The sequence below is a fragment of the Aphelocoma coerulescens genome, chromosome 2 (assembly GCF_041296385.1).
Source record: "Aphelocoma coerulescens isolate FSJ_1873_10779 chromosome 2, UR_Acoe_1.0, whole genome shotgun sequence".
Classification (NCBI taxonomy): Eukaryota; Metazoa; Chordata; class Aves; order Passeriformes; family Corvidae; genus Aphelocoma; species Aphelocoma coerulescens.
Genome location: NC_091015.1, coordinates 50,421,940 through 50,448,616, shown reverse-complemented (window position 1 = coordinate 50,448,616; position 26,677 = coordinate 50,421,940). Strand labels below are relative to the sequence as shown.

At 40.7% G+C, this 26,677-nt stretch overlaps 1 protein-coding gene across 1 annotated transcript in view; it reads right to left on the bottom strand.

The window, feature by feature from the left end:
* STT3B (STT3 oligosaccharyltransferase complex catalytic subunit B) overlaps nt 1-22,940 on the bottom strand; it is a 51,202-nt gene extending 28,262 nt beyond the window's left edge. The window contains exons 1-2 of the mRNA XM_069007379.1: nt 22,538-22,940; nt 434-542 (exon numbers count right to left, since the gene is read on the bottom strand). Coding sequence (XP_068863480.1) covers nt 434-542; nt 22,538-22,770 — 342 coding nt within the window. The 5' untranslated portion in view covers nt 22,771-22,940. The remainder of the gene's footprint in view (nt 1-433; nt 543-22,537) is intronic.
* Between the last annotated feature and the right edge of the window lie 3,737 nt (nt 22,941-26,677).

Sequence of the window (26,677 nt, the reverse complement as noted above, 5' to 3'; positions counted from 1 at the left end):
CACATCACTGGATTAAAACTTGTAGCTTAAGAGATTTAGGTAACAATTTTGAAAAAAAATTCATTTTTTAAAAAAATGTTTTTCCTTTATTGGTTTTGTATACCAGAATTACAGGAGTCATAATACCCTTATTTGTTACTATTAGAATTTCATATGTAGGGAAGTTCTGTACTTCTTGGTCACAATATGCTACTGGATAAAGACTAAGGCATGTTGACTTAGTTTCTGCAGATAAAAATTAAAAACATCTCAATATTCCCTCTTCAGCAATTTCAGCAATTTGAAAATAAAAGCATATTTTATTAAGATTCTTTTATCAATGTCAAATTTGTACTGAAAGTTCAAAAAACTTCCTGAAAAGTAATCTTTAATTATTTTTAATTTATTAAATTTATTAAATTTATTTTAATAAATTTATTATTACAATACTTACAGTTCCACCTACTATTCTTCCTAGTGGATACCATGCTCTTTCATCAAACCAATTTAAAAATTCATAAAACCCATGAGATGCAAGATGATGTGTTGATCTATAGTTAAACCTAGAAAGAAACAGCAGAAGGGTAAGATAAAAATCAAGAACTTTAGCCTCTCATTTACTATGTAAGTACAATGGCCCTCTCTATATCTGCAGAGTTTTAAAGTAAATTACTAAGTTCTCAGCTACTAACAACTATATTTTCTTCACTTCTACAGCCAGTGCATATACACAGATGATTGTTTACAGTTTTTGGTGGGTTCTTTTTTGTGTGTAAACATTAAAAGCTTTTCTTTCACTCTGCTAAACACTCTGGCTATTTTAAAAATAACTTTCTAAAACTACTAGTTTTCAAATACAGTCTATCACATCCAGTCAATGCAAGACTCTCGCTCTGAGACAAGGACAGCTACATGGCACATTTGCTGCTGCCCTACTTCATGTAAAATTGATGGGTGACTCATGCAATAATAGGCAACGGGAATCAGTCTATTTGTTCACGTTATCAAACTAATAGCCTTCTTTCAATCAGTAAGAATCTACACAATGTAGAACCTCTGCAGATGAAGTTTAATCTTCAAAGTTTGTACATTCTCTGCTGCAGAGAATTTCTAGTACAACAAAGGGTCTCCCATGCACACCCCTTCAGTTCAGTCTTCCACACTGTCTAAAAACCATTAAAAAACATCAACAGACTGCTATTAAGGCATTCATCTTCCGCCTTCCTGGCCCAAAGTATCTCAAACTTCTGATAACAAAATTTTTAAACTATTAAAATGTCCATTAATTCTTGAAATTAGGTATCAGGCTGCGAGAAGAACTACAGTGCACGTTATCCCAAAACAGCAACTCTTTAATGATCATTCAAAAGCCAAACTAAAAAGGCTACAAATACTGAGAATATGAAGCTTTGTAGAGAAAGTTTAGGTAGAGAAAAGCCTGGGTGAACACAACTTTTAAAACAAGCAGTATTCACAAAGCCAACCCTTTAAACACATATTCCAATTGAAATTCAGTTAACCAGGTGAAATTCATTAGTTAAAGAAGTATTAAAGATTTTATTCATTAGCTAAGCAGAGGTTCAGGTAAGTAAATGGAGTACAACAGACAAAAAGTTAGATGGGCAAACCACCATGAAAGACTTCCAAAGACACTGCTAGAATTCAAGCCTAGAAAAGCTTGTGTGTTTTTCATTTTGTCTACTTTATGGAAATATCCCCTTGTATCAGAAATACGCATCCCTTCTAACAAAGATTTTTAAACTAAATAAAATTCTTTTGCATCTCTAGGATCCCAAAATATCACAGGTTTACTTTGAACTATTTCATTTCAACAGAATTAAGCTAATGTCATTTAAGACTGCAAATCCCATCAACCTCCTAACTGTTTAATCAGTACAAGTAATATCTGAAATACAGCCGCACTGAGGTCATGAGCAGATTTCTTCATCTACACAGTAGAAGAACAAAAAAACCTGAAATTCATGTTCATCCATCAACAAATTTGCATGTTTCAAATGACTAAACTACCACAGCATCAGTCAAATGATAATAAAAACAAGTAAATAACAAAGTGAAGTACTTTCAAGAACAGTCTCTTACATCTGTTAAATAAGCAGTTATATAGGATACATTAACTGATAAAACTGTGGACTTTCAAAAGTCATTAGTCATGTTTATGTAAGAAAATTCACACGAACATCAGTCATTCTGACCTAGAAATCTTTGATTCAAACAGCAATGTGACATTGGTTTTTAATAAGGCTACAACTATTCCCATTTGACTAGATTTCTAAATATTAATTAATTCTCCAGTTCTGAACTGTCAACTCTAACATGATTTATGAAATGCTGTACCTGCAAAATTAGCCTCTTATCTTAGTATAGCAAGGTCTGTTGTTAATTTGTTTAGTGCCAAGTGCCTGCAGTATGGTATGTAACCTATCAGGAGTTTCATATTGCACAGGACACACAGAACCCATCCAGCTACAGACTGGACTGAAATCACTGAAAACTGCCAACACTGTTATCCTAGAACTTTAGAAAGGGAACAAGAAAGATGTTTACTAACATGGATTACTTTCGAATTTTTAAATGATGACTCAAACTCACAGAGGCTACAAAAGTATGACTAATGTTTACTTTTACAGCATCAAAAGATCAGTTTAACAAATGAAATAGGCAAGAAGAATACATATTGGCATTCTCCTCATGTTTCCAAACAGCAAAGCTTCGTAACTGACTTCAGAAGGATGCGAACAACTGTCTTGTGATTTGGCAGCATCCCATTAAGCCTTTAATAAGAATGAATTACCACTCAAAATTGAAATGCAAGGTAACAGCATTTTACTTCTACCACTTGAGAGGTAAGAATTTAATCTTCCCTCCTTATATACTCTTAGACGGACACAAATCTATTAACCCTTCTTTCAAAAAGTGATTTTTTTGCCACAAATGAAAGCATGCAGTGACAGTTGTGCATATCTTTACAGCAGAAATTACTGGCACTAGTACAGGTACATTGATTTTTCACTGTGAGAAGACCTGTGAGAACAAGAAACAACCTTCTAGATACAAAAACTAAAAAACAAACAAATTTAGAAGCTTAATTCAGCACCTTGCTTCGACTTAAAAAAAGAAAATGCCCACTTCACCTCCCACTAGGTAACCTGCCAACAAATATAAGTTAAAACGTCAACATAAACATATGCACACATCAGGAAAAGGTTGCTGTGATGTTGCATATCAGAGCCAGCTTCAGGCATGGACAAACTGGCAGCAATGGGCAGTGCACCAGACAGAAGTATAGTCTGGCAATCATGATGATGCCAGTATTATGCTCTGATACCACTTAGCCCTTCATAGCACTGCTCTCCTCTAGGGATAAGCCTGAACCTTGTGAAACTGTTTCCCTTTCAGCTAGAACGGAGAGAGCTGCTAACAAACAGCGAGCATCACAAACTGCAGTCATACCTTCTTACTATCTTGGTACTTTTCATACTGTGCTTGAAATGCAGCACAGTGGTATTGTATTTCTACTGAAATGCTATCACAGTATCTGCAACTATCTGTAGGTTTCACAGGGCTGTAGAACAGCCCTGGAAAATATTAGAAAAACTGAGACCTTTGCCTACACCCACATCTGGGAGATTCAAGGGCTGCAGCTGAGGGAGGAATCATAACAGAAGCAAGAACAGCCAGTGCTGGGTAGGGGTTGCATTTCAGGTTTGGGGGTCACTGCTTGCCCCAGTTCTTCCAGCTGCAGCAGCAGCAGCAAGAAGTGATATTTAGGGTTTCTATCCAGCCCTCCTTCTGACCTACTCCACCTTACCCAAGGAAACACTGGAACTGAAGTACACTGCTGGTTGCACTGACTAAATAGTATGCAGCACCAGGTGACAGAACCAGAGCGAAGCAAAGGATCTCTTTTCTGCCACCCTCAACCCTCACACCCATCTGATCTTGAGGTATGAGAACAGATTACCCACTTCCCAAGATTCCCTCTCATCCTCCTTCACCCCCTTGAGGCAAGTCGATTTGAAACAGACGTGAGAAGAATAAAGAATAAAATTATGTGAAGTACATGTTAATTAAATACTTAGCTAGAACGACTGAGACAAATATTCAAGTTCTCAGTCCATGCTGCGAAGAAGATACACACTTGCTAATATTCAGCTAAGGGCCTGACACCAGGAAACGATGACTTCTTATTTTAGTTGACATTCTAGGAGGAAAAGTGATGCTCTGCTGTTCTCCTTGCCTCTTTCTGTCAGGTCTGTAGTTTGAACTGTCTCATCCTCCAAGTTAAGCTTTAAAGGAATAAACAATCCTAAGTCTTTGTATGTTTCAGAGTCCCAACCATGAAACTAGGCTGGTATTGTAGTTGGAACCTTTGGGGGGATGCTCTAATGATCACCTAAGTGCTCTGTGTATGGTACCATTAATTTTGTGGCACTGTTGCAGATACCTACATTACAGCTGGTTCAGTAGACAACTGGCGATAAGTTAATAAAGATATGGTTCTCATTTTTAAAGCGTATTTTAACATAGAACAGAGTATAAGCAGCAACAGCAGAATAACTGAAACAGAGGCATATTTTTTTTTAGTATCAACATTAATTTAGAAAGCTTAACTAGGCAACTTGCAAAGCAAAGCCTGTAAAGTTTTCACTTATATATTATGCACTGTTAATACATGATCTTAACTATCTGTTCCTGCTTAGGTTTGATTTTTATTCCTTGCTATGAACTGCCTTTTTGATGACACAAGGCAATACTGTAGGATGATTACTTAATGCTAGTCACAGCAATCATTCTCTATCCAGGAGCTACAGAATTCTCCAGCACTTCACAGCAACAATTATTGCTATATTTATAAAGAGACGTCTTTGACATTCCTAGGTTTAGTATTTCCTTGACAAAGTACTATTTAAGGTGAGTATTAAAATAAAATTCAGCCTACTGAGAAAATAAGAACATATAGAAAAGAAGAGCACATGTACAGTTACTTCATCCAGATCTAAACAACACTTAAAGCAAATTACACTGACGGTGATGGAATTCATTTGACCCCTCCATTCCAACAGAGTGCAAGATTAGTGTGTTGCTTCTTGTGGGAATGGTGACTGTCTAAACCCCAATCAATTTCATGCTATTATTGCCCCATCATCTAGACTTTTTATCCAGCACTTTACAGCCATCTGAGAATATGTAATCTCCTTACAAACAGAATCTGTTGAAAATTTTCTAAGCCTTCAATTATAAAGGCTTCTGTGCTCTAAAAGTCTTCAGCTGCAGATGCACAAAATTTTCACATCTGCACACTCATAAAAATGACAAGATACAAACTGTGAACATTACAAGCTATCTGAGTAATTCTAGGAGTCAGTTTTTAATGCAAATGTAGATTACAGAATCAATTCGGCCATACAGCATCTAATTAGCGATGGCAAGTCTAGATTCTTGAGAAAGATAGTTGAAGATTGACTCCATATCCGACATATTCTTTGCATCCAAAGGAAGAATATATTCAGCAACACTATGGAAAATCTAATGAGAAACTTAAGTAACTTCCATTGAAACAAAGAAACATCTATGCAGTAATCCATATTAAATTTTAAAACACCTGCTTGCCCACATACTACACTAGAAGTGCAACATCCTGCAAGTCTCATTCTGAGCTCTGTATCTGCAAATAAGCAATTAGCACAATGAGCTCTGCATAAGGTTTTTAAAATGGAAGTGTAGCACTCATCAATCACCTAATTAATTCAAGGCACTATGGAAGTCTTCCTCATCAGGAAAATCTTTACTTGTGTTGCAATTATAACCTTGGTAAGTATGTATGGACATTTAAGCCATTTTCAAATAATCACCATCAGAATTTGGAGCAGCAATACCTATAGTCAAAAGCACTTATGACAGGTAAAGAGTCTTTCCTAGTGCCCACAACCCAAACCTATGGTGTTAAACCTCATGGTAAGAATACTCCACCTGCGTAAGAACCCATAAGATAGAGGGTGGTCCTGTGTTTACCCAAGCCAGAACTGACATAACTCCGCAAAATGGAAGAACAACCAGGCAATTTTATTTCAGAAAAATCTCACACTCCTTTCTTCTTAACTTACATTCATGTCAGTGGAATGGTTTTATTATAATTCTAATACAAACATACACTACATGAATTGTCCCTAATTAGCACATTTTTATGTATTTTAAGTCCTTATACAGCCACAAATCTTTTATTCTGGAATTCCTCTGGATATGCACCTACCATGGTTTTACGTGGAAGCTGTTATCACCTTGAACACTCAAGCTTCTGCACCTCACTGGACAACAAACATGCAAGGAATCATGAGCACATTAACTCTACTTCATTTTTCACAAGAGACACAGAACAGGCTTGCACAGTTCTTGCTAAACTTGATTGAAAGATAATTAATAAGACAAGTCCACCAGAAAGAAAAAAGAAAAGCTTTGACTGATATGGAGTTTAATATAATCTTAATTCTGATGGTTTTAGAGGGTTAAATATGCGATTTTTGATTGTTCAGTCTTTATGTTTTTATATTAAGATATCGGGATATGTAATTACTCGTAGCATTCTGAGATAGTACCAAGTATTTGTGATGGCTCCCGAGACTGCTCTGTATTTAGAGAAGCTCAAATGATCTGCAGGGGTTTTGGTGCAAGTAGGGCCATTTGAAAAGAGAAATACAGATCCTGCAAGTCAACTGTCAATCACAAGCCTAATGTTTGATAAAAGAATTGGCAGCAGTATTGTCATTCTGAGTTTCCTCAGGCTCAAAATTGGTCATAGACCTGTTTCTGATTTCAGATTTCGTAACTCTGAAAAAACCCACCCACTCAGAAAAATGTGGGAAAGGCCCCCTTGTTATACTAAGATTAGTAAGAATGATAATGTAACAAAATGGCAGGAAGTTTTACAGTGATGTGGCCACTCAGCTTCAAAAATGATGGAAATTTTGAGTCAAAGGAGGAAGAAATTTCTGTTCCTGGAATCCAGCTGAGAAACAAAACTCCTCCATTTTGTAGTATCTTTAGAATAATCCCTAAGGGTAAACCATTAGAAAGCCAAGGCAGAAAAAAAGGTGGGTGACACAATCAGCAGGGTACCCATTTTTTCAGGGCCAACATTCAACTAAGCTCAATGGAAATCCTGAAGAATACCAGAATGTTTATAGAATATCCATTAAGAATTACCATTAAGAATATCAGAATGTCCCCAGTGTATTTAAGAAGGATTACAGCATTCCTACTGCCACTACTTGGCATGGTATTCTCCCTCCCTGCAATAAGATGTTACGCTTCGCAAGTGCTAAAATCGGGAAGTGCATGCTGCCAGTAGCTTAATGATGTAAAATTCTACAAGGAGCATACAGTCACTCTGCTTCTTCAGAGAACCCAGGGCACCTCCACTATTTTTGCTAAAAAACTGAGCTTTTGAGAGCACTCCATAATCACAATTTGTATTTTTCACACAATATACCACCATCTGAAACCACGATATGCTTCCTATCACCACTGTAGTGGGTGTATATCTGCCTACAACTTCAGACACTTCCCTGATGTCTATTAGGCTTTTTCATTACTTTTTCTCTGTCTTGCTTTTGAACTACTCCATATCTCAAGGCAAATTATTATGAAAAGCATTGGTTTTATCCATATTAAAAGGCATACTTTGCCAGTGAATTCTGCCATTCGTAACATGTAACAACATTTTAGACCTAAGAAGAAAGTGATGATGACATTTTTCTTGGGACAGTTAAAATTCCCAAGAGGTTTCAAAGCTAAGATGGAAAAAGAATAATTTGATATTTCTACAGGCAAAAACTGAATGCTTGTTTTCTTTTTTATGGACATACACTTTACCCCAGATACTACACTGCAACTGGCATCCAAATTGATGACAGTATAGGTTCTCTATCTTTTGACAGCATCGGCTTCTTGAGAGGCATCAATTCTCTGCTCAATACAGTATTAACTACCACAAACTCAAAAACCCCTGTAGTGCTATGTTTGCTTCTTTCTGAGTGCTCTTGGACTACTCTATGGCACAATAAACCTTGTATGCTGCAACTCTGAAGGCTTTGCACCGAATTCAAGAATACGTTCAAGAGGGTGTTTCTTACAGATCAGATTTGTGCTGTACTTGTTTTTAACATGATGGAGGCAGCTTAACTCCAAGGTCTTCTAAGTTAAAGGAACGAGGATCGGCTTGGCAGGAAGGAATTGAAAGGCCATTAGCTGAACAATATATTTTAAGAGCAAAATATCCTTTCTGTGAAAAATTAAACACTAAAAATCAGTGAGGTGAACATGACTGCTTCACAAGAAGCAACAGAGGCAAAAGAGGACAACTAGCTCCCAAGCCACTTTTTTTCAGTCTCCTAGTACGGAATAGCAACCTGTAACATCTAAACAACTATAGCAGACTCCTATTAAACTGATCCCGAAAATACCTGCTATCTTGTAGCAAGATCTAATATGTGCCCAGAAGAGAATACTAACTTTTGTAATAGTCTGAAATACAGAGTACAATAAAGGAAATTTATTATTTATTGCAAGTATTTTAACTGTATTTTAACTACTTGGGAGTATGTGGCACAGCCTTCATCTCTGTTACATAATAAAGTCACCTACATGCTACAGTGCAGTGGCAATTGAGAAAGTACCAGCTACACCAAAATGTAGTTGAACCAACTTCACTTCCCATTAAGTGAAATTTAAGTAATCAGTGTGGATGCAAGATGGCCTGGCAGACTGCTTCTACGCTGTAAAATACAAGACACAGTAAAAAGTAAACAGGACCCTTAGAAAGGCTCCAGATCCCCCACGTTACAGATGATATTTAAGCAGTGACAATCTTATTTCTGGCAGAACATTTAAACTGTTATAGCACCATAGAAGAGCTTTTATTTTGTACAACCCTCAACAGTCAAGAGTCTGTTACTTGAACTTCTGTGTAACATGACAAAGGGTAAATCCAGCCAGAATCAGACATTAGATATTGAACCACTCTGTACAAATTAAGGCAACATAAGGTTCTTCAGCACATAGGAATTAAAAGTATCTACAGTGTTGTGGTTGCATGTCTAAGTCAGTTTAGCAAGTTAAAATAACGTAGCTTTTTATCCAAAAATCCTTATATATTTGCTGTTTAGTACATTTCTTAATGCACCTGCTATTCTTCCTCCTGCATTTAGGTCGGTCTCCCCTGCCTGAATTCTTTGACTATACTTTCTTTCCACTGGTCTCTCTGTAGGTAGATCATATTTAGTACAAGAATCTGGATCTCTCACAGTGCACCTGTTGAACTCCATCTGTTGCAATATCGACTTACTGACTTTTTAATACAATGACTGCTGAGAAAATAAAAATTGTTTCAGAGTGGATAATACAAAGCACCATCAGAGCAGAACAGACACAGTCTAACTTGAACAATTTCTGTCGCGTAATTAACACCAGGTTAAAAACCTAATTTTATCTAACTTAAGTATGTCTGCTCAAATTCTGCTTAACCCTTCAGTAAGCTGGCATAAATAGACACAAACATTGCAGTCACAAGGACTGCAGAAGCGATCAATTTTTACCTGTGGGTATGTATGTATATAGATAGAACTACCTGCAGAACAAACCAAACAATAAACACAGGGTTTACAGGAACCTAGAGACAGATCTAATTACGCCCTAAACAAATAAAGCTGAGAAGAAAAATGCATGAATAAAGCCCAAAGTGCAAAAGGGTAAGAGAAAAAAAAAATTCCCAACTCTAGGATGCCTTGTACTGAATTACACATGCAGATTTAACTGTGGCAGTTATCCTTCAACTAACCTTTGCTAGCTAAAAGGAGTGCAGAAGCGCTTCTAATCCGCTGCTGTCTGCAAATCGGACAAATTAGCTTGAATCACAGCTAAAAAGCAAACCACTCTAAAGACGCCATAACAGACAACAAAAAATGCTTCTATAAATACATCAGCAACAAAGGGAGGGCTAAAGAGAACCTCTATCCTTTGTTGGATGTGGAAGGAAGCAGTGACAAAGGATGAGGTGCCTAATGCCTCTTTGCCTGTCTTTTACAGTAAGACCAGCTGTTGTTTGGGTATCCAGCTGCCTGAGGTGGAAGACTGGGATCAGGAGCAGAACGAACCCCCATAATCAAAGGGGAAATGGTCAGCAACCTATAGCACCACTCAAACACATGCAAAGCTCTGTGCACTCCACCACCCAAGGGTACTGAAGGGAGCTGGCAGAAGTGTTCACCAAGCATTTTCAATCATTTCCCAGCAGTCCTGACTAACCAGAGAAATCCCGATAGACTGAAGCGAGCAAATGTGATGCCCACCTACAACATGGGTGTGAAGGAGGATCCAGGAAACTCCAGGCCTGTCAAACTCACCTTGGTGCCACGGAAGGTTATGGAGCAGATCATCTTGAGCACAATCATGCAGCACATACAAGACAACCAGGGCAGCAGGCCCAGTCAGGATGGGTTTATGAAAGGCAGGTACCTCTTCACCAACCTGATCTCCTCCTATGACAAGGTGATACACTTAGTGGATAAGGGAAAGACTGTGGATATTGTTTATGTTGACTTTACTGCAGCCTTTGACACCATTTCCCACAGCATTCTGGAGAAATTGGCTGCTCGTGGCTTGGACAGGTGCACATCCTGTCTGGATGGCCAAGCCCGAAGAGTGGTGGTGAATAGAGTTGCATCCAGTTGGCCACTGGTCACAAGTGGCGTTCCTCAGGGATCGGTGCTGGGGCCAGTTTAATACCTTTATCAATTATCCGGATGAGGGGATTGAGTGCCCCCTCAGACAGTTTGCAGATGTCGGGCAGGAGTGTTGATCTGCTGGATAGCAGGAAGGCTCTGCAGAGGGATCTGAACAGACGGGAATGATGGGCCAAGGCCAATTATATGAAGTTCAACAAGGTGAAGGGGTGGGTCCTGGACTCAGGTCACAACAACCCCCCTAAACACTGCAGGCTTGGAGAAGAGTGGCTGGAAAGCTAAATGGTGGAAAAGGACCTGGGGGTGCTGGTTGACAGCAGCTGAATGTGAACAAGTGTGTGGCCAAGAAGGCCAATGGCATCCTGGCCTGTATCAGCAATGATGTGGCCAGCAGGACCAGGGCAGTGATTGTCCCCCTGTGCTCACCACTGGTGAGGGCACACCTCAAATCCTGTGTTCAGTTTTGGGGCAAAAAGAACACTGAGGTGCTGGAGTGAGTCCAGAGAAGGACAGTAAAGCTGGTAAAGAGCCTGGAGCACAAATCCTATGAGGAGGAGCTGAAAGAGCTGGGGTTGTTCAGCCTGGAAAAAAAGAGGCCTATGGGGAACCTTATCGCTTTCTGCAATCACCTGAAAAGAGGCTGTAGCCCTCTAGGGCTAGGGTAGGTGGGGTTCAGCCTCTTCTCCCAGGTTACAAGTAATAGAACAAGAGGAAACGTCAAGTTGCGCCAGAGGAGATTTAGATTAGGTTTTTGGAAAAATTTCTTCACTAATAGAGTTGCTAAGCATTGGAACGGGCTGCCCAAGAAGTGGTCGACTCACCCACCCTTGAAGTGTTTAAAAGAGGTGGGACATGCTAGTGCTGGGTTAACGGTTGGACTCAATGATCTAAGAGGTCTTTTTCAACCCATATTATTCTATGACCTCAACTACTTTAACTGATTTTATTCTGAAGCAGATTAAAAGTATCCGCATGATCTATTAATACAGTCCAACAGAAGGGATGATGGCCCCTAGCTAAGGGCAAAAAGACTTCCAGCTGTTTGCAAAGTGACTGTATATCCTCACACTGGAGCAAATTAATGTGGGAATAGAATGTCACCAATAAAATAAACAAAGAAGCTGAAAGCAGAAAGTGGCCTTCATCATTCCTCACAATACAGTGGACTTTATCTTTCTAACCATATTTTGCATTCAGACACTTGGAGTGTCTGATTTAGTCTCAAATATGTATGGCAAGCAGAATTTAAAATCAGTTATCAACTACTTTTATATCTTTCATACTGTTTTAAGTAAGTTTAAACTAAGAAGAAACCCTCAATTTTCACTGAAATTAATTCAACCTGTTAAGAATTGTACTTAATGGTTACCAGTGTTCCTTTAAAGACTACGCACAAGAAACACAAGTGTAATAACAAAATATTACTTGCCTTTTAGGTATTTACACAGAAATGCTAAATATTAAGTGTACTGTGATGACAGCAGTGCTAGCATTTAAGACAGTATTTATAATTAATATTAAATTCCTGCCATGTACAATGTGAATTGAAGTTACATGTTTATTTTCTCAATATGTGATAGAATTTCTAGTATTGCTCAGTCTTACTGTACCATAGATACTGAGCTATTTCACCATGCTCCTCTCTCATTTTAGTAAAATCCAATTAATGCTTAGAAGTGACCTTAAAATGTGAAGGTGGGGGAACAGTGTTATGATGAGCTAGGCTTGCTATTACACGCATATGCTTTGAAGTTGTCACAAATGTTTTTACAGAAATATTCACAGACTACACCCACCATGGCCTCCTCTATCCTATGTCCAGGGACATGCCCTTTCAAAAGCAAACCACCTCAGTTGGCTACACTGGTATATACAGTTTGGTAGCTACAGCCCCCCTTAGAACAGTAAAAGGATAAGTTTCATTTCTAAAGCCATTTCACCAAATCAAAGTACATCCTTCCCCTGCTTTCTCCCGTGACATAAAATGAATGTGGGGAAAGGAGGATACTAAAGCAAGAGGTTCAGTTTCAATTCAGGTGGGATTGAAAATTCGTGTCCTGCAGGGTAAGAGTTGTTGGGAAGGACTCGGTCTAAGTTCTCAAGGGACAGCTCTTAGGTCACATAATCCTAAATCTTCTCTCTCCTTACTCTCCAAACTTGAATTAAACTGGTCTGTTGCAGGACTTTTCATGCTTCAATCCCCACCAGACCTCTCAACTCTCTCTCCACAAATGCGCTGTTCTGTGGCTTTCTCTTCTTGAAGGTAGCCCTGAAAGAAGACAGCAGATGGCACCATGTGGAACACACTCTCACAAAGTAAAACCATGATCTGCATATCTAAGAATGTTTCGTTGAAACCAGAGCGCAATGGAAGCGTAAGGAAAAAAGGACCCTGAAGCTGACTTACAAAAGCAAAAGGCAGAAAATAAAATTCAGTGATGGAACAATTACAAGCGTGACATATTTCACACAAAACATATCATCCGATCTTGTGCCAATCAAAAACTGGGCTTTACTGTGGGAGGGTGGGGAGCATATTGGTGAAGTAGTGGTGGAATACAAAATTAAAGCACAAAAAATTCCTTGGCTCCTGTTTAGCCATAGGAGAATAATTACAGTTGTCATTACTAGCTGACCTGAGACATCACAAATTAAGATACTGTTCCTAATGTTTAAGGTAGTCTCTCCAGTGTCAAGATCCATTTTCTATTTGGCAAATGAAAGATTAAAACTGTTACAGAGTAAAATTAATTGTGAGACATATGCAATAGCTTTTCAAATGTTACTTCAGACATCTGACAATAGATGAATCATTCTAGTCACCTGAGTAAGATAAAACAGTCAAAACACAGTAGCATTACACAGCTTCTTGGAGAACTCAAACACTGCATTGGCTTTCATGACTTTTCTCCTACAACAGTGAGTCAAAGGGATGTCCATTTACTGTTATTGTTGCCATCGATACAATGCCAAAGTTCCAATTTTGTTTTGCTGAATTTCTAAATTAGAAGAATTGCTACTTCAAGGCATTTTGTCTATTGCCAGAGAAAGAATTAAAGACATTTTAAAGACCGTTAATACCCAAATGACCAAATATTTCAGCCATGAAGATTAAATCGCCTTTTTCCAAGATAAATGTTTCAAACAATATTTATGGAATTCTCAGTTATTTAACTGAACTTCCAAATGCTGCTTGGGATAAGTTTAGCATAAGGAGAAAGCACATTCAATGTATGCAATAGACTATATATACATATATATAAAAAGGTGGATAAACATAGAAAACTACCCAGGAAAGGAAGGCTTGTTTTATTAGGTTTTGCTTTTGCATCACTCTATTTTCAAATCCTCTGGCTATAGCACAACATATTCTATTAAACGTGTTCCTCTCAATCAGCTGCATCCTCAAAAAAGTACTTTCCATGCCTAGACTTTCTTAACATTTCAATCTATTGTGAAGATAGGAATAAAAATAAGTAAAATCACACTACTTGAATTTAAAGAAGTTGGCTACCATTTGTAACATAATAATTGCAAAAAGAGAATTCAGAGACCGAAAAAATAAAGCCAAGAGCTCAAAAAATGTAGGCTGACCAGCCACGTGTGCTAGAACAGTTTAAAATTACATCATTACATGTTATTTTTCCCTTCTGTAAAATCCAAATTAAACCAACAGGATACAGAGTGCCCATACATACAGTGAACCACTATTTTAAATAAATGTAAATAATACTGTGTAAAACAGTCTAGAAGAAAATAGCAATCCCACTAAGAACACCACCAAAAATCAATATGCAAGCCAAACTCACATCCTCCATTCCAAAGTAGTTACCCAAGGATTTTGTTTAAGTGAGGGAAGTTTTGAAAAGGTGTTTTGCAATTCTTCATGGATTATCATCTGAAGAGAACCTGAACATGCTCTTTTACCTAACAAACTAATATAACCCATAAAACTGACTGCCACAGAAAATTATATGATAAGCATTGTAACACCCAGAAGAAATTATCATTTACAGCTTTTTATGTTAGATGGGCTCTGAAAAAGTAACATTTGATACTGGACTTGGGTCCCCCATAGCAGACAGACATTTTAAATATTGTTCCTTCTTCTTAAAGCGCTCATGGACAAACACTCAGTTATTCCTTGTTTAAAACAGACCATTTCTTTTTCTAAAGCACAGGAATATTGCCTCACATAATAGCAAGAACTTTGGAAGGATAGGAAGCATTTCATTCTCTAATATGCCAAAGGAGCTTCTACCCCAGGAAAGTAGCAGTAAGTTGGGAAATACAGAAGCTGATCTATTTTGTTTGTATCTATATCCTTAAATTCATTCCCCAGGCTGCTTCAACTTATGTAAGGTGTGGTGCAGCATTAGGATCAATTTCACAGTACCTCTCCAGCCCAGACCTAGCAGCTACCCACATTAAAAACATCTCAGTTTGATTCCCAGTAACAGCTCAGACGAAGACCACAAACTCTGCTCAGCTAGGGGGCCGGAAATAAAGTCTATGTGTTGGACATACTATAGCAATACGTGTCCTAAGTTCACTTTGTTCTCCAAGCAAGTAGTAAGACTGATGGCTCCAAGAAGTTTTGCTAAAGGAGTTAATAATAATAAAAACATTGTTACACATCCTGCTACAGGGTGCAGGCTCCACAGGCCCCAAAAGTAGCAACTTTAATGGCTTTTCTTAGAAAAGTAGAAAAAAGCCCTGAGGAACAGCCCTAAATGTCAGTACAAATGTACCTCAAATGGCTCACAAGAATGGAATTTTCAAAAATTCAAGAGGAAACTCTGCAACATATGCACAGTTAGAAATCAAATGGGAAATAACCTGACTAAATTAGAGGAGATTCTTGTGGAACAGCAGAGACACCTCCCTAAACTCAGTGTAACCTCAATCCATTTAAAATCTATTAGTTCCTACAGGATTTTGAATTTTCCTGCTACCTATACTGGCCAAAATTCTTATTCTCCCCTTTCCCCACCAGTTCAACATGAGACAGATTTAAAAACATGAGTATTAGGATTACAGGCTGCCAAAACTAGAGACTATTAGAGAGAGTTATGATAGGAAGCAAAAGCTAACCTTCATAAACCACTCTAACCCTATGTAATCAAATCAAATTTCTGCTTTAAAAACCAAACATATTAAGCTGTTCAAATAATAGGATATCAGCCAAAAAAAAAAGTCCATTCAAGGATTTTCGTTGTAGCATTTGCTCTAGTTAGTCAAGTGTTTGTGAGTGTTTGCTGAAGACCATTTAAAAAAAAAAATCATGGCATTAAAAGCTAAACTTGATGGTTCAGCTGACCCAGCCTACATAAAACATTTGGATATGTTTTCCTTTTCATGTTTCATTCTGCTATCCATAAATCAATAAAGGGTCAACACTTTGCAAGCATTCTGTCTCACCTCATACGTTTTCCAAAAGAAGTCTGTAGGGAGTCTCTGTACTCAACCATATTCTGCACATGTTTTATGAAGACTGCCCCTCCTACCTATCATGCATAACCCCATTACTGAACCCACATGAAATCTGATTAGGCATTCACCCCAATTACAAGTAGTGCAAGTGAGGAAAGAAGCACTACCTGCTAAGTAAGATGGTAGAAGACAGTAATACATGCAGAGCAGGGATTTGATTCTTACATGACTGCTATTTTATGAGGCCACACAGTGAACTGCTTTTCAGCTTCATCACTCCAACTGAACAAATCTAGCCTGAGGTCTCCCCACTCACAAAGCAGTTTCTGCTATGCCTTCAACTCTGTCCAATGGTCTTTTTCCAAATTATCCTCCTTCCATTACATGTCTAATATTTACCTATTTTTGCAATTTCAGAAGCAGTAGAGAAGTCCAGTACAGTCAAGTACACATCATCTTGACTGTTACCACCATATCAACCTCACAGAAAAATTTATTTGGCTTCAAAACAGCTCCCTCCAAGTAGGTCAACAGTACCTTACAACTGAGAAGCCCCAAAAGCCAGGCTAACCTGTGCTAACAGAGCTTCTCAACCCATGTCATACTGCAGTAGAAGTGATCAAAAAAAAGATGCCTGATTTGGATCCTCCTCATTAAAGGGAAGGTGGTGGTGGGGTGGCAAAGTCTGGAAGACTACTGTCACAAAAAAAATCTCTAACCTTTCCTTTCATAAACACACAGGCACCACTGAATCAGACCTGAACTCTATGCTAGAATATTTTTCCTACTATAATAAAATGGCAGAAAGGAGTTTGAATTACCTGAAATTCTGCTAAAATTATTAGTATTAAAAACATTCAAGTGTTAACAGCAAATATAATCTTAAAAAATGTATTTCAATAAAATAGAAATAGAGTAATTTTCACTTCACAGAATCAAAGCACCTGTGAATGAAGAGTGTGTAGTAAGTTTTTAATATGAATCTCATGAAATTTGCAACATCTCAAAATTAATTCAAAGTGATTATATTCAAACTGAATTGGAATTAGATGCTTTCCTGAGGTCTGGAAGTTGTCTAAGATTATAAACAAAAGGAATTGTTTTGGGGAAAATTCCTTAAGTCAGTGAGAAATGTTTCCTAGACAGATCCACATTTATGCACTTCACTTGAATAGGACTGTGTAGTGAGTTGAAAGGCTTTAGAAAGGTAGATCCAGTTTGGAGACAAAAGTGCCTGTAAACTCTCAAGAACACATTTACTACACAGTCTGCTGTCTATTTGCCCAGCAAAAGGCACCAGCAGGGAAGCAGTGGCCAGATGAATTACCTGGGTGGGTATTGTTAATTGATATTATTGACACTATCATCCTCTTTACACAATTTTTCCCCCTCTCCTTATGAATACCAGCTTAACATGCTCTTATTCACCTCTTCTTTCATCACTCCTGTTGCTCCAGTGTCTTAACATGCTCTGTATTTATTTGTATATGCCTTCCCTGTCACTCAACTCCAGTTTATCCTCTAACATCAGTCACTATTTACATTCCCTATTCTTCCTCAAAAATAAGAGACTAAACTGTAATATAAAAACTGGTGGTAAACTAGCTCAGGAAACTAAAATGTTGCCGTATTTCAACAATTTACCTCATTGAATCAACTTACTATGACTGCTTTAGAGCAAGCATGAAGAAAAAGCAGGACTGCCCAGTGGATGACAGAGGAGAACTACTCCAGAAGTCAGCTATCAGATCAGGTAACTACACAAACCCACAATCTCCAGTGATCGATCAATTCCATACACCACTTTTAATGTTCACTTCAGTCACATTTTGAATTTTAAGGAAGCTTTCATGTCACACTTATAGATGCTAAATTATGATTTCATTAATGAAACAAGTTTATAACAGCACAAGAATCCATCTGGCAAACATGATTTGAACGTAATAAAACCTGCATTTTTGACAGTGCTTGAAATAAAAATCTCAAGTTCCTTTAACCTGTCTACCTTCGAAACTCAAGCAATGGCACTGACCCTAGGTTTATTTTCACCCGTTCATCCCCAGCCACCAAACCCCACTAACGTTAGATGATGGTACCAGTGATGAGGAAGTGTATCACTGTTATACCTACCAGCCATATTTGCTACCAGGACAATTATGTTACCTCAGAGCAAGGTACAGTAAGCAACGGTCACCGCTAATGGCCAGTAAAAAGCAGATGGTTTGAGCGATCAATGCTGCTGGTTTGGAAGAGGCAAAGATGTATATGAGACTGTGGTAGGGCTCTTCAGTACCAAGAGCTGGCACGGATGTAGAAGACAACATTCCCGGCAGGAGAAGGTAGGCAAACGGAACTAATAAAGCCTACACTGGTGCACCATCCTGCACGTGCAAATTGGTACACAGAGGGTTTCATGCTCACACATACGAGCTTTGGTATTCCAGCCTAAGAAAGCTTTCAGTAAGGTAACTGATATTAATCTGGCTTTTAGCAAGATGTTAAAATTCTCAGGGGAAAGAGAAGTTTGATCTCATGTTATGGAATATGATTAATGATTCAGATACAGTTCTCACATGTGTGACTTAATGGTAAGAACTGTACAAACAGAATGAATCTACTATTTTGACAGTACTCCCTGAAGACTACTGATGTAACAAAAGTTGTTATCATTTCACTTGGTAGCAGTATCAGAATGCAACAGTCTTGGTAGATATATATATCTGTCTTGTATGTATACATATGCACACATACAGATTATTTTATATACTTATATATACATAGGCATATATGTATATGATGGAAGCAGCCAAAAGAAATAGCATATGGGCATGCTGGAGCTGTACTTTAGAAAATGAGTGCATTGAAATTAGCCCCTGTGCAAGTGCTCCATGATTTTGGTTGCCTTGGTTCTGCAGCCATGTTGGTATTTAAGGCAACACCTGACAGTAAGAATGCTCTCACTCAACAACAGAGTTAAACCTGCTGTTGTACTTTCATGAACAGCTTTCACTCTGCACTTGTCTGTACACAGCACCAAAATGGAGCTCTTGGTCCACACAGCCATCAAACCAGCCAACACATGAACCAAATGTTGGACATGAAACCTGTCCATTGCAATGTACCATCACTATCTATGTTTCAGGTTCTTGGCCTTACAATGAAATCCTGGAATTAAATGCTGGAGGCCTGCCAGTGGCACATCTTAATGTCAGTGCTGCCTGACTTCATGTATCAGCTCACCTGACTTAGAAGCTGCCAAGAAGTACACGTATATCTCAAAGTCTCTGGACCAGCTCAAGTATGGAAAGTAAACATGACATGAGAAATAAACCAAAAAGTGAAAATACTGCACAAAACAGGTAGTCAGTGTGAAAAAAACCCTACTCATAATGTACAGGTCACAAGTTCTTAAGTGACAGCATGGTGACCTCAAAATACCAGTTTGGTTTACCTTGCACAGGCATTGTACTTCAATGGAGATCAAAAACTAAACACTGTTCTCTCTCTACTACCTGGGCCTATCGTACTACATTTGGGTCACTTCTGGAAGAAATGCCAATACAAGTGAGTCTCAGTGGCTGATTTCACAAAATGAGCAAATCTCCCTTCTACCCCAAATCAAAACCTAATTTTACTGTCAGAAAGGCAGCTTGAAAGAGACATCAGGAAAAAAAAGGTATTTGATTCAATTAATATGTAGAAAACCCAAAGCAATTCTGCCTTTCTTCCCACCCTTGATGGTTTCATATGTTGATAGTAGTAAACTGGATTCCAAAGTAAATGGGAAAGCTTTCTACACCTTAGAGGCAACAATATTTTTCCATTCAAAAGAATAAATGATTTGCCTAATGCTCATCATGTTATCAGATATACCTCAGCTTCCTCTCTGAAGCACAAAACAAATACTAGAGAATAGGTGACTGACTTATCAACACACTGCAAGATAGCCTATGCAAGCTTGACAGAAAAAGCCAAAAGAATTGAGAAAAATATCAAACTGTTCCACAGCAAACTCCACAGCTACTGTCCTGAAGAAAAAAAAAAAAAAATTCCAGTTTACCAAGGGAAGCTGCTAAAGAAGTGGTTAAAAAAAAAGATTAAAAGCAGTGCACTGTTACTAGTCTCTTTCACAAGCTCCTTTCCTTTTCTGAATCATATTACATTCAGACTTGTAAGACCCTTGCAACTATGAAAAACCATTCCTACCTAGCTATTCCACACTGTTTGAGAGAGCACCATCATTTTTTACTCTTTCCAACATTTTTGCTGCAGCAATAGAGAAAGCCCTTTGTTTTCACTCAGTTTCTACCATTTTAGGTTCTCTTTCCTACTAATTAACTTAAGTGCATTTTCCTCTACCATTTCTGGCATGCAGCAACACGACACTGGCATGATTCTTGACATTTCAACTGCTTCTCACAGACCTGCATTAAAATCAATGAGTTTTGTCAACTTCATCTATTTCCTAATTAACAAGGGTACATCCAGCAGCACAGGCAGCAATGCCTTCTGTTAGTGTACTCAGGAAGATGACTTTGCATCAATCTACACATTGCTTTAAACAGGAGTTTATCTTTACAGCCATATCATGACTATGAACTTAACTCCCATAGCACCATTTTAGTGTCCTTCAGGGCTTAATAATAAGTTACGCAACTCAGCACTGTAAAATTTTCATTTATCCAACAAGGATGAGTCTTGATTATAAAAATCAGATAAAATTTGCACAAAAATGTAGGTTGCATGCTTAAAAGTTTCCTCCATAATATAAAGGAAAGCCTTTATGCTTAAACTGAGATTAGAACTACTCCACAGGATACAACCTCAGGTTCACAATCTCATTGCAGATGTGTTTAAACTACACTCCTCCTCATTCTTAACTTTATTAATTGCAAGTTTGTACTTCTTCCACTCATTTGTGTTTGCAGAAAAACACTTAAATCATGGGCAATTACTTGACATTTTGAAGATATTTTGAGATACTTGGCTTTTGCATCAGAAAGGTTTATTACTTCACACAGCATTTAAAAACAAAGCAATTCCTTGTTCTCTATCCACTATTCTGAGCCATGATTTGTGAATGGATTACATTTGTGGGCGGGGGGGGAGAGAAGTGAGGGGGGAAAAGCCAACTAGAAAAGAGGAAGTTGTGCTTTTGAAAGTATCAAAGTGGAATGCATGCTTTGCAGAGAAGTACAATTTCAGCAACAATTTCAGATGAAGCTTAACACAGAACATCTACCGTGCATTTCAAAACGAAGCATCTCCTTCCTTTGTGCAATTAAGAGTGGGATCCAAGACATAAAATTTTAAATTAAAATCTGACAATTCATTATTCTAAAGTCATCTGCCGTTTACCCTACTTAAAGTTCTAAAAACCTCACGGATTCCCAGGATGAAGTAACCAGTAGTATAAAAATTAATTGTCACGTTTTTGCATTAAAAAAATCCAGCCCCACAAGTCTTGTCATCTTTCACTTCGCCTTGCTGCAAAGAACGAGTGCAGCAGTTCTTGATCTCATGCATAAAATGGTTTCAGTCCCCTCCAACAGGGAAGAACAGACGGCTTCTACAGGAGGGAAAGCAATCTTTGGAAAAATCAAGATGTGTGGGAAACAGCAAAAGTCCTTGGGCTAAGAAACGCAGCTTCGAAACACCTGGCAGTAAATCAATGTCACCCATTTCGCTGTAATCCCTCAAGTCACTTTTATGAAGATTACTTCCTGCAATGCATTCCGCACCCTGCTCCCTCCCCGGCCGACAAGGACTCTAGTAAAGACCACTTCGGGAAACCGCACCGCACACACGGGACCGGCGACGCGACAGCGGGATCCGGACCGGGACGCGGGTCACGCCCGGCACAACTGTTTCCCTACCAGCCCCCGATTCCTGCTCGACTCCCGATTCCCTGCTAGCGCCACAACTTTCCCCGCGCCCCTCGGAGAGTCCTGCCGCAACTCCAAGGGATGCGGGGGGAACTGCCCCCGCCCCATTCCCGAGGTCTCCGGCGCGGGGGACAACCCCAGCGCCCAGCACCGCCGCTCGCTCCCGGCACTTCACTTCTCCCGCGCCGCGGTGGCGACCCCTCACGCTCCCTCCGACCTGCCACAGCGTGTCCCGTCCGCACCGCCTCCCTCCCTCTCTCCTTGCCTCCCTCCTAGGCTCCCGGGGCGGCCGCGGCTGCCGGCTCCCGCCGGGGAACAGGCAGGGGCGCAACTTCGCGGAGTGGGGGAGCGAGGGGCAGGCGGCGGGGCCCTCCCGCCGTCCCCGCGGCCACGGCGGAGGGAACCCGCGGGTCTCCCCCGCCGCGGCTCATGGCGCGGTGCTTTCCCGCCTCCCCGTCCCGCCCGGCGGCGGCGCCGACTGACCAAGGGTCGAACTCGTGGATGATGCTCTCGAAGCGGATGACGGCGAAGAGCCGGGAGCTGAATCCAGCCAGCCAGGCCAGGAAGAGGATGGTGAAGGAGAGCAGGGACTGCCAGCCCGCCGGCTGCGACAGGCCCCCTGACAGGCCGCCGCCCGCCCCGGCGCGGCTGTGGAGCGGCGCCGCGGAGTTGGCGGCGGGTCTGTGCTTGTGGTCGGGGGCCGAGTGCTCCGCCATGTTGTACCCGAGGCTCCCTCGCAGCCTCTCCCTCCGCCCGGCGCGTGCGGGGAGGAGGAGGGGAGGAGAGGAGGGAGGAAGGGCAGGGGGCGGGGGGCTCGGCAAGGGGCGGGGCGGAGCCCGCCCGTTCTTGCTCGGCGCTCCTCGCTGACTCCCCGCCGCCTCCTGGCGCGCCCGGGCTCTGCCGCTGCCTCCTCCTCCCACCGCTGCCGTCACCGTCCCCCGGGGCGGGGGGGGACCCGGCGCGGCGCGCGCGAGCCCGGGGGGCGGGGCCATCAACAGGACGGGGGCGGAGCCAGGGAGCCGGAGGGGCGGGGCTCGAGACGGCCCGAGGCGCGCGCGCGGCTCCGAGGGGCAGTTCCGGAGTGGGGAGGGGGGCTCTGCCGGGAGGCGGCTGCGGACGGGCTCCAGGCGGGAGGGAAGGGGGCGGATCGCGTCTCCCTTCCTCCCGAGGAGGCGGTTTAACATTGCCGCCCCTCCGGAGCGGGAGGAGCTACGGGGGGAGGGTGGGACTCCCAGGAGAAGGAGAGGGGGAGGGACCGATCCCCTCCGGTAGCGCCCTCCTAACAGGAACTCCGGTGACGGCCTGTCACGGAGCGACAGGTATTTTCGAGGGGCGGGGTCATCCCCGAGTAGCCAATCGGAGCGCACGGCAGCGCGCGCAGGGGAACGTCGCGCCCGTTGCCAGCCGTTGGGGCAGTTGACTGGCAGCGGTTTGCGCCAATCGAAGTGCGGCATGCGAGTCACGTGCCCCCCCCGGCGCCGTGCCAGAGCGCTGCGGTACGTGTGGGCCGGAGGGTGGTGCCGCTCCCGGCGTGCTCTGGGGCGGCGCGGAGTTTCTTGGGAGTTGTAGTCCGCGTTGCGGGGGCGCGGCGAGCTCCTGAGCGCGTGGCTGGTAACTCCGTTTGTTAGGAATGTTTCTTTGTCCCGGTGGAAACTGCGTTGGCTGCGCTGAAGGATGTGGGAGAGCTTCGCCCTTATGCAGTTGGAAGGGGTATCTGGGGGCAAGGTCAGGGAGAACCTTGCGTGTGCCACTTGCCTCAGCTGGGAGCTCTTTTACAGCATCAGTGCATCAGTTAGGTTGGAAGAGACCTTTGAGGTCATCGAGTCCAACCTGTGGCCGAATGCCGCCATGTCAATTCGACCATGGCACCAAGAACCACATCCAGTCTTTCCTTAAACACCTCCAGGGATGATGACTCCACCACCTCCATCAGGCACAGAGATCAGCAAATGGAAACCTTAGCTTTTTTAAGAGGGTGGGATTGGCTGGTTTGTTGGGGTTTTTTTGTTTGGTTGGTTGTTTTGTTTTGGTTTTTTAGTTTTTTTTTTTTTTTTTTTTTGTCTTTTAGGAGTTTCTTTTTATTAATGGTGGAAACCTTTCTATTATAGTATCATAGACTCTTTTGGGTTGGAAGGGACCTTAAAGATCATCTAATTACAACCCCCTTTCTATGAACAGAGGCATCTTCCACTAGACCAGGTTACTCAAAGCCCCTTCCAGCCTGGCCTTGAACATTTCCAGGGATGGGGCATCCACAACTTCTCTGGGCAACCTGTTCCGGTGGCTCACCACTCGCACAGTAAAGAATTTCTTCCTAACATCCAGTGTAGACATACTCCTTCTCAGTTTAAAGCAATTCCCTCTTGTCCTGTCACTACCTGCCTGTGTAAAAACTCCCTCTCCAGCTCTCTTCTAGGGCCCCTTTAGGTACAGGAAGGTGCTCTGAGGTCTCCCTGGAGACTTCTCCAGGCTGAAAAGTCCCAACTCTCTCAGCCTGTCTCCATAGCAGAGGTGCTCCAGCCCTCTGATGATTTCTGGGGCCCTCCTCTGGACTCATTCCAACAGGTCCATGGCACTCCTTTGCTGTAGACCCCTGAGCTGTATGCAGCCCTCCATTGAAGTTGCTCCTTTGGTGGAAAGCTCTGTTCAACAATCTGCAGAGAATGTAACTATTTTCCTCAATCCCTGCATTAGCCAACAGCTGTGACTTGGTCGCTGTGTTTGAAGCAGAGTAACTGTATCGTCAGGTGTGTGTATATGGTTTGATCTGAGTGCTTTGATGCACCGTTGCTCCTGAAGGACTTCATTTCACACACACTTTTAGAATGAGGCTTAGGAAAACTTCCAGAAGATTTGGAGGTTCAGTTTTGCTGAATCTGGCTTTTAAAAGGCTAAGTTTTTGTTAGGTGGGGATTTATTCTTTGTGTTGGTTGTGGTTTGTTTGTTGTTGCTTTTTAAAAATACTGTATTCTTTCTTATTCTTGTTTAAATAGGCCAATAATATGTTCAAGATAGACTAAGTTAGACATTTTCCCCTTCTCTAGTGTTGTCAGTGAGTCTTTTTTAATGAGCTGACCTACTGGCATTTCAAGTGAAGGGTTTTTTTTAATTGGCTTGTGAACACAGAGCAAACGCGAGCAGAAATTTGCAACTCTCAAATGTTTTCTAAAAGGTAGTGGCTGATTTTACAACAGGCTTAGTCCTGGTCTACCCTTCTAAATTTCCATTCTCTCAGTTGGCATCCTGTTTTTTGATAACAGCAGTTCAGGCTTAACGATGCAGCAGAGGAGCTGTTTCAAATGGCAGTGTTGTACGCTGAGAGAATACCTTTGTATTTTCTTCCCTCCCCGACCATTTTTCTAGATGTTAAGGAGCCAAAAAGGACCAATGATTCATATTAGCTGGGGAAAAAAAAGTGTATATCAGAGCTCTTTTTTATGTATAATTTACTACCAATGTTAACTTCCCCTGATTTGGAATCTGATTTATTTCAAAATTATTGCAGAGCATGGTGTGGATAAGGTTATATGGTGTTTACTTTAAACTTCAGTGCTGTAACTTTTACTTGCAACAGGGAGGTTATATCATTTTGACTGTACTGTCAGAGTTAGATCAGACAATTTTTTTTGGCTTAGACAAGCCCAGACTTGTGATTTATTTGAATGCTGACTAATGGTAAAGTGTTTCTTTGTCATTGGTAACAAATGATATTGTTGCCTATTCATTTTCAAACTGTTCAAAAGGCTGTACTCTTGAATGTCTCAGATCTTGGGCAATGAAATTCAGTGGCAGCAAAAGCACAGTTCTAGTAAAAGCTTTTATTAATATTTCTGTAAATATATTGTTTGAATTGAAATAAGGCTTAATAGTCTTATGATAAAATTGATCAAACAAAGGCACACAGATGGAAATTAAAAGACTCCTATGGATAGATGGAAGGATTCAGTGGGTTTGGTGCTATACTGCCATGAGAGCAATGGAAAGTACATTTCTATAGAGGAGATGCAAAATGTGTCTGCTGGAAACTGCATTCAACCCGCACTAATAGGTTGATAGGGAAAGACTTTCTCTCTTTTTTAAAATTTTATTTTATTTTATGTTATTTTATTTTTACTTCCTCCCCATTCTCTTATGGTCTTTGATTTGTTTCAAGGTAATTTGGTTTGATTTGTTACACTGTGTGTGGTGGTGCATTCTTTGAACACAAAACCTTGCAAAAATGTCCACATTAGTGACTGAGGATTTGACTTTGCATAGGGATTATGAACAGTTTTGTGTATAGAAAATCAGTTTCCTATTCTGAGCATGTAAAATAATGGCCAAATGCCTTAAGGAAAGAAAAAATCTTTCATTTCCAAGCTTCCTTAATAATGGAATTATTCAGGGGATAATGCCAAATGCAGAATTCATATTATGGTTGTACAAACAAGAAAATCTTGAAAGCTGTGGAGCTGCATATAGGAAAATGTCAAATGAGAGCTCTTCATTCCTCAACAGAGCTACCATGTGTCAGTACTGCTGAAAGAATGGCAAGCAAAATTTCTGCAGAAAAAACTGCACATGGACACATCCAGGAAATCATTTATTAATCAGAAGTACAAACTCAGGGTTCATATTTCTCAC